Source organism: Equus quagga, unplaced genomic scaffold (assembly GCF_021613505.1).
Source record: "Equus quagga isolate Etosha38 unplaced genomic scaffold, UCLA_HA_Equagga_1.0 80801_RagTag, whole genome shotgun sequence".
Classification (NCBI taxonomy): Eukaryota; Metazoa; Chordata; class Mammalia; order Perissodactyla; family Equidae; genus Equus; species Equus quagga.
Window position 1 is genome coordinate 276 of NW_025803301.1, and position 8873 is coordinate 9148.

The 8873-nt window shown below is 56.8% G+C and overlaps 1 protein-coding gene across 1 annotated transcript; it reads left to right on the forward strand.

Annotated features, from left to right (window-relative positions):
* Nucleotides 1–656: 656 nt before the first annotated feature.
* On the forward strand, nt 657–8868 carry LOC124234489 (BPI fold-containing family A member 1-like; the record flags this gene model as incomplete). The annotated part of the gene is given in 10 exon segments (XM_046651838.1): nt 657–805; nt 2324–2447; nt 3512–3728; nt 4814–4918; nt 6248–6379; nt 7210–7294; nt 7401–7464; nt 7896–7981; nt 8709–8762; nt 8764–8868. Coding segments are annotated over 9 exon segments (957 nt in total), but the record flags the coding sequence as incomplete, so codon positions are not given.
* Between the last annotated feature and the right edge of the window lie 5 nt (nt 8869–8873).

The window sequence follows — 8873 nt, forward strand, 5'->3', positions numbered from 1 at the left end:
CGGGCTGAGAGTTCACTCACCCATCCTTCCCCACAGCCCCTGGACCCCCACTGGGCAAATGAAGAAACCAAGGCTCTGACAACTCAACACGACTACCAAGCAGCCCCTAACCACTACCCTACACTGCCTCCCTCTACTCTGCTCCTTCATCACTCCCCCTTGGGTCTCCATGTCCCATAAAGGAAAGGGGTTGTCTTCTGTGCTGGCCTCCTTCCATTTGGGCTTTGAAACACAACTGCCACCCATGCACCCCTAAGGCAGGAGCCCCGGGGGGGAACTCCAAGACTCCACCACCTTCCTGGTCCCTGGTCACTAGGCCCCTCCCAGCCATGCCTCTACCCCTCAACTGCTCTCCTCCCCCCTGCTCCCATACACACCTTTATCCCTTGGGTTCTGTGACTGCCACATCCTGTATTAGGAGCCTTCTCAGGCCCCTCCCGAGAGCTGGAGCCCTGCCCCAGGCCCTGCAGCTTTGCTGTTCCCAAGGGAAAGGGCCCACCCCAAAACCACAGGGCCCTCACCCACTTCCTCTGTGGGTTCTGTTGGCCCGGTCCCAGAGCCTAGCCCTCAGGCCTTAGTGATGGGCCCGATCAGTTTTGGCCAGAAGCTCCTTGCCGCCCAGGGCCAAGAGGACCTCCCCTCTCCTGAAGAGCTCCCCTGAGCACAAGCCCCAGCCACGGGGCTGGGCTTCCTGCCCACATGTCCACCCACACAGGCTTCAAGCTCAGGTTATAAAAGTCATGTCTTTCTGGGAAGCTGGAGACAGAGGCCAGAGAGCGATCGGGACAGCCCTATTCTTGGAGAGGTGAGAGCAGGAGGCTGACATGGGCACTTCCCAAATGTCTCTTGAGCACCCATGATAACGTGGTGAAGTGGTGCCTAGATTCTTAGCATCAGGCTCACCTGGGTTCCAATCAAGGCTCTGCCACCTACTACCTGTGTGACCGTGGGCAATTCACTTCTCCTCTCTGAGCTTCAGTTTTGTCATCCGTAAAACGGGCCTGCTGTCAATGATCCCAGACCGTTGTGGTGAGGACTCGATGACGTGACGAAGCTTGTACAGCTCTCAGCGTGGTGCCTGAGACTCACACAGCGAGGACTCAAGTAGCAGTGGGGCTGGTGTGGATGATTCAAGGCAAGAGGTGGAGCGGGCTGGAGGGCAGAGTGAGGGCCCAGGGCAGGAAGGGAGGAGAGGCCTGACTTTGGTGAAGGATTGACAACAGACCCTGGTCCAGGGCCTGACAACACGCTGGTGAGACAAACAGCGGGTGAATTTAAGAATAGCCATTAAGCAAGATATAACCGCTAAGGCCCTGAGTCCAGATTTCCCAGTCCAAAATTCATATCGGCAAACAAACAAAAACTTTCCTTTTTCTATGACCTAGTGAATCGCTGTTCTGAGCTCCTGCGCCACCAAGCGGCAAAACACCAGATGTCGCCGATTCAAGGCAATGCCAGGATCGGCTCAGGCGCTCCAGGGTGGGCTCAGCCACCTCAGGGGTCTTCTCGCTCAGGGGCAGCATTTGCCCTTGGGGGCTTCTTCATGGATGTGGCATTGAGGGGACGGGGTGCCGTGGTGGCTCCTCGATGGCCCTGCTTATTCTGGTGTCTGCCTGGAGAGGTCTGCATCCCGGCTGGTCCCCGCCTTGCAGTTCCGGAGGCCACGTGTCCTGGTGGCACACCCTTGCCCACCCGGAGAGCTCCCTGCTTGCAGGCTCTGGGGTCCCAACTATGCCCTTTTGGCCAGCTGGGCAGGGCTGAAGTTCAGCTAGTAGGAGTCAGTACAAATGTACTGGTTGAAATACTATGGCGCCTCCCCAAGGACCCCTGTCTCCTGTCTTCCTCAAGATCCAGAAACCCCCACGGTTAAAAAGGAGTGCTCCATCTTTTAACAGCTCACAGCATTACTAGCCACAGTAGCAGCTGTTGGGCACACTGCTTGCTAAGTGCTTTGTGCCTATTGTTGAATGTATTCCTCACAACAACCTATGTTTACTCCCATTTTAAGCTGAGAAAACTGAGGCACAGAGAGGTCAAGGAACTTGCTCAGGGTCGCGCAGTCAGGAAGTGGCAGATCCCGGATTTGAAGCCAGCCCACATAAGGGGGAGGGCACTCCAGGTAGAGGGAATTGAAAGCACTCATGTGAGGTGGTGGGAAGTGGAGGCTGTGTTTAAGGATGAGCGACCTGGAGCCAGGGGGAGAAGAGAGGGAAGGAGGGCTGGGGAGACGGTTCTAGGAGAGGCAGAACTGGAGATGCTGGGCAGTGGGTCCCCCCTGGGGACATGGAGGTGGCCACTGGGATTCCCAGCTCTGTGTTTGCAGGTCCTGGCGGGGAGGATGCTGCTGTTCTGGGGGTCACTGCTATGCTGGGGGCTGCTGCCCCAGGCTCAAGGGCAGGCCCGGCACCTGCTCTTCCTGCGGGTCAGCAAGGATCAGCTGGAGACAGGTAAAATTTAAGGAGTGGAATGCGAGAGGCAGGAACTCAGGGAGGGGCAGGGGTGGGAGACGGCACCACCTCCCCAAGACTGCTCTTCTTCTGGCCTCCCCCTCACCAGAGGCAGAATTTGCTAGTGCTGACTCCCCTTCCCCTGCTCTAACACTTGCTGTGGCTCCCCACTACCATAAGTGCCTCATCCTGGCATTCCAGACCCTGCACCTCCAGCCTCTTCCACCACCACCTGCCCTGACTTCGCCCATGGACTTCCCAGCCTCCTTCCTTTCCGCCTACAATGCTCCCTCCCTCCTTCCCAGCATGGTGAATTCTGACTCACGCTTTCAGGCAAAGCTCTAACAGTCCCTGTGGTGGGAATCCCTCCCAACTTCCCCAGGCAGAAGGAGTCTCCTTCCTCCAGGCTCCCATAGCCCTTTGGTGAAGCCTCATCTATTGCGTTATCCAAGTGTATTGTTCTTCTCCTGTCTATCCCTCTGTCTTTCTGTTTGTCTCTCTCCCTCTTGACCACAAGTTTCTTGTTGTCCGTCCACCTCCCCCCATTCACCACAGCCCAACCTCACTGATCTTTCAGTTTCCTAAACTCACCAGGTTCATTACCACCTCAGGGACTTTGCACATGCTGTTCCCACTGCCTCTCCTCCCAGACCTTGTAATAGTGGATTCCTTCACTTTGTTCAGGTCTCTGCTCAAATGCCTCCTCCTCAGAAAGGCTCTCTCTGACCACCCTATCTAAAGTAGACCCCCCCCCAAGTCATGCTCCAACTCAACCCCATTTTACTTTCTTTGTAGCCCTTATCACTTTGAATATTGCCTTGTTTGCTTTTGCTTATCTGATTGTTCGGTTGTTGCCCATCTCCCTTTCTAGAAGCGCCCTCCATGGGGGCGGAGCCACACTGCTCCTGTTCCCTGGGCCAGGAAGAGAGTAAGCACGTAATAAGTACTTGCTGCTAAATGACCATCTAGATTGCTGACTCAGAGCCACTCAAATGCTATTGGGTGTGTATTGAGTGACTGAATGAAGGGCGAGCCCCACACTGAGGAGGGGCTTGTGTCCTTAGATATTTCAGACCTGTTCTCGGAACAGCGCATCCTGGACCGCGTGACCAGGATTCCTGTGACGGAGGCTGCAGATGAAGGCGTCCCCATCCTGGACCACCTGCCCTTCGTGAGAGAAGGCCTCTCCAGGAAGAGCAGCAGGCTTGACCTGTCGCTGGTCGGGGACCTGCTCTCCGGAAAGAGCCTCCCACTGCTGGAGGAGCTGTTCCAGGCGGGCGGGTGAGCTGCGGGTGCCGCCTCCGGCCTTTCCTCCCCCAGGCCCGGCTGTGTCCCTGAGCCATGGGGTTCCCTGGCAGGTGAACCCCTGTGGGTGGGAGCCCTGGGTGTCCCTGGAGGTTCTCTACAGCCCAGAAAGTGCTCAGCAAGGGCATTTGCATTGTCCTCAGCCTCTCTAAGCCACTTGGAATCTTCCAAGGAACAAAGCAGAGTCTAAAAGGGCCCTCGGTGTGGCAGCCCTCCAGCCTCCACATTCAGCCTGCACCTGGCACTGCAAACTGGCACAGTGTTTTAAATGAACTGACGACATTTTAAAGTTAAGAAGGTTTCCATCAAAATCTAGGTTTTCTGACTGCATTGGTTTGCTAGAACTGCCATAACAAAGTGCAACAAACTGAGCGGCCCAAACCACAGAAACGCCTTGTGTCGCAGTTCCGGAGGCTGGAAGTCCAAGGTGGAGGTGTCGGCAGGCTTGTTTCCTTCTAAGCACTGTGAGAAAGCATCTTCTCGATGCCTCTCCCCTAGCTCTGGGTGGTCTGCTGCCCCTTCCGGTGGGTACCAGATGAGTCACCAGCTCGTAGCTAACGTTCAAAAGTACAGAAAACTCTGGGCTCCTCCCAGCTCAGGGAGACGCTGGACCTGAGGCCACCAGAGGGAGCAGAAGGCTCACGTCCTCCTTCCGGATGCTCAGCAGGGAAGGCGGCCCTGAGCGGATGACGATGGGATCACCAACCTTCTTGCCTTCTCTGGCTCTCGCCTGCTTGCTTCTCTTTTGCAAAGCACTTGTACTTGAATTCAGACTGGTTAAATAGCCTTAGACAGCTCCTCCCGTGTTTTCTCCCCATTCTGTAGAAGGTGACCCGGAGGCCTAGAGAAGGGAGGAGACCCACCCAGGTCTTCAAGGCTTGGGGGCTGGAACTGGAGCCCACCGTTCTGCAGCTGGGCCAGGAGTCAGGGAAGGCGTTGTTCCAACGCTGCCCCCCACCCATCCTGGGGTCCCCTCCATTCTCATTAACCCAGACACACACACTCCACAGAGTCATAGCGGCCTCATCAGGCCACACCAGCACCTCCCGTACCTCTCACAGGTTGATCATAGAAGATGCCAAAGGACCTGAGGTCACCCTGCAAATCCTAAGCGACAGCCTGTTCCAGGTCACACTGCAGACTAAACTGTACCTGTCCCTCCAGAGGTGGGTACACTGGGCGCCTCCTCCCCACCCCCTCAGTGCCAGGCAGCCCAGCCTTCATTGCCGTAACTCAAGAACAGCCATGCAGGGCTGGCAAAGCCTCCTGCCCAGGTCACCATACGGGTCGCAAAAGTCCTTTCTACTTGGGCATGTTTCAAAGCCAATTTTACTGACAGGGAAGGGAAACTGCGGCACAGAGTGAGAGAGGGACCTGCCCAGGATCACACAGTGAGTCAGTGGCAGAGGCTGAGATAAACCCCCCTGACCTCCCTGCTGGGGACGTGTGCCCCATCTGAGTAAAAGGCGGACGTGTTAACGGGAATATCTCTGGAGGGTCTGGTCCAGGCTCACCTTGGAGTGCAGTGCACCTGGACTCCAATCCCACTGACCATCCAGGCGACTTGAGCAAGGGCCTCTCTTCCCTGGGCCTCAGTTTCCTCATCTATAAAATGGGTGTGATCGAGTCCCCAAGTACACGCGGCTGCTGTGAGAGGAGCTCACTGCCTGTCTGAGAGTTCAGACGGGACACTAGACAAAGCACGAGGACACCGACCCGGGGTTGCAAACTCGACAGCCAACAGAGGGAGCGATTCAGGTGGTGTTTGCATGTGAAACGGGAATATTCTTTTTTTTTTTTTGAAGATTTTATTTTTCCTTTTTCTCCCCAGAGCCCCTCGGTACATAGTTGTATATTTTTAGTTGTGGGTCCTTCTAGATGTGGCATGTGGGACACTGCCTCAGCGTGGCCTGACGAGTGCTGCCATGTCCGCACCCAGGATCCGAACCGGTGAAACCCTGGGCCGCCACAGCAGAGCGCGTGAACTTAACCACTCGGCCACAGAGCCGGCCCCTGAAACAGAAATATTCTTAAATGCCCTTTAGGAATGTGTCCACTCCTGTTTTTCTTGTAAAGTATGGCTTTCTTCGTTTAGCTTCCCTTTTTAACAGAGAAGTAAGTGCAGGAAAATGTCTCTGGGATAGAGACGTGGGCCCAGAGAACTATTTCTCTGCTGGATGGTAAACACACCGTCGCCTTGTAATGGTGTGCAGTAAAAACACAACTTGACTCCTGGCCTGTTGAGGACGGTGGCAAACTGAGGAGCCTGTGGCCCATCTCGAGGTCACCGTCAGCCCCAGGTGATGCCCACCTGTGAGGACACTGGCCCGGTGTTGTCAGATTTTTCAGGTTTTCCACAGTGTGAACTCTACTTTTAATGAACTCCCCTAGTTTCTCACTTGAGCCCTCCGTGCCACCGCAGGCCACTGGCCTGTGACTTATGGCCTCGACCTTGGGCTGTGGCTTGGAGCGGCCTAGATACGCTGCCCCTGCAGGATCCTGCGGTTCAGCGTCATCAAGAACATCCGCATCGGGGTACGGCTGGAACAGACAGGGAACAAGACCCGCGTGGCCTTCGACGACTGCCACACCCCACCAGGGAACCTGAGCATCGAGGTCCTGGAGAAGTGAGTACCTGCCCACTCCTGCGCGCCCACCGGGCAGAGGAAGGTGCCCAGCCTTCCTGCCCCACAGCGGCTGCTCAGCCCCTCGCTGAGACACAGGGCTGGGGCTGCCTCTCCCAGCCTCGCTGTCTACAGTCACCAAGGACATCAGGGACAGGCTCAGGCCACAGCTGCACACACCACGCACCAGCATCTCCTGCCTCCATGCTGAATGTCATGGCTAAGAGCATGATGCGTCCACCCAGGTCAAATCTCAGCTTGACTGCTTCCCAACACTGGGGCCCTGGCCAAGCTATTTGACGTCTAGGAGCCTCCGTTTCCTTACCAGTAAAATGGGATTGTTCACAGAACCCAGCCAACATGGGGTGGTTGTGGGGAAGACATGAGCCAACCCATGTGACCCACTTAGCACAGAACCTGCTGCACAAGGTGGCCACTATCTATGATGCTTATATTTACCCAGCACAAAAGCTACCTCCTCCAGGAAGCCTGCCATGACTTCCACTGCCAGGTGTGATCTCTCCTTCCTTGAAAATCCCAGAGATCTTTATCAGAGAGAGAAATAAAGGGAGAGAGGCAGAGAGGGAGAATCAAGAAGGAATAAAGAATTGTAGGAGAAAGTCAGGGAGAGAGAAAGCAAGAAGGAGGGAAAAACAGAAAAGGAAAGTGAGGAGAGAGAAGAGAGAGACACCAGGTGAGAAGGAAGCAGGCCCTCTGAGCTTCCAAGTTACGCAGGCCTGTCTGGGCCTTCCTCAGCCCTGCCCGAGACCCCCTCCTCTGGCCTCAGTCTCCCCTTCGGTGGCATCTCAGACCCCACGGCTCCCCTGCCCTAGGATGAACCCCTTCCTGGTGAACGAAGCTCTAAAGGTGATGACTGGCGTCCTGGACAAGACGCTGCCTTTCTTCCTGCAGAAGATGGTGAGTAGCTCATGCTCCCCCGCCCCCTGGGAGAGGGGTGTGATCCTGAGGGAGAGCCCCTAGACCTCACCCCGACCCCAACGAGGACCCCATGCCTTCCCTCCAGGTGTGCCCCCTGGCCACGACCCTGCTCAACTCGCTGCTGGAGGACGTGTTGCGCATCACTCTGGGTACGTAGCTCCTGGCTGAGGAGGGAGCTTAGCTGCTGTCCCCCAACTGTGCGCCGGGAACTCTCTTAGGCTCTGGGAGACCAACGGGAAACAACACCGACAGGGCCTGCCCACAGGGAGCCTGCCTTCTAGTGGGGGAGAAAAGGGCATATGCCCTCTGACCTTGGTGAGTCATTTCCGCCCCCCTCGGCCTGGGTTTCCCAGTCTGTGGAATGGGATTCGCCGTCGGCCTGCACGTGGGCTGCGGTGATAATACATAGAACCCGGCACAAAGTTATTATCAATAAATGTTCATCATTACAAGAAGCACAGGCCCAGCCCACGAGGAGCTTAAAGCTAAGCAGAGAGGGAGAACGACTTTCTCCCGCTTTTGCTGCCTCCCCATCCGCCCCCCAGAAAGGCTGAGCCCCAGTTTCATTTCCTCACTGTAGCCCCGACCATCTCGGGCCCAGAAGACTTCCAGTACCATGTCACCACCACAGAGCTCACGGAGGAGGCCATCCTGATGCAGGTCCAGGTGAGCCGGCCCCCTGCCGGGGCAGACCCTCCCGGGACATCCACTGGTCTGGGGGAGGACGGGCAAAGAGGAGACTGAGAGGGGAGCTCCTCGGGATAGGAGGCCAAAAGGGGAGGAGGAGGAGCAGGCAAAGGAGGTGTTAGGGGAGAGAGAAGGAGGGAGAAGAAAGGGGAGACCCGGCAGGCCCCGCCCTCGGGAGCTCCTGCTGAGCCGAGGAGTCCTGCCTCCGCCCTGGAGAGCAGGAGAGGCCACAGGGCTGTGTGTCCCGTGAGCAAAGATGGGGCTCCAACAAAAGGGCAGGGACCCCTCAGATGGGGAAACCGAGGCCCAGAGAAGGGACGAGGCTGGCTGCCCGACTCCTGTCCCCATGGAATGGTGGACAGGAAGCCTCTGAGCGGGTAGGAAGGAGGTGCCATTAACAAGGGCGCAGAGAGGGGAATGGGGTCAAAGGAGGGAGAAGCAAGAAGACGGGGCTCTGGATTCCACAGCAGCTCCACCTCTGCCATGGGCAGGGTCCTGAGTAAGTCACTTCACCCCTCAGGCTTCAGTTGCCTCAGCGACAGTTCCCATCTCCTGGTGCTGCTGTGAGGTCGACAGGAGACTGTGCACGTAATCGGGCAGCACTGTGCTAGCACACAGTGGACCCTCGGGGTACCAGCCGTAAGCAGCTGCTGGCCAGGGAGGCTGGCCACACTGCCTTTCTCCTTTCTCCTTCATTCCTCTGAAGCTCGTGACCAGCTGCGGCCCAGGCCAGAGAGCTCCAAGGCCTGACCACCTGGCCCCCCCAGCCCCTCCCAAAATTAGCCCAGGGCAGCATGGCGGACCTGGCCTTTTGGCTGGAAGAGTACAATGACATCCTGTCCTGCCTCTACACCAGCAAGGAGCTCCTCGT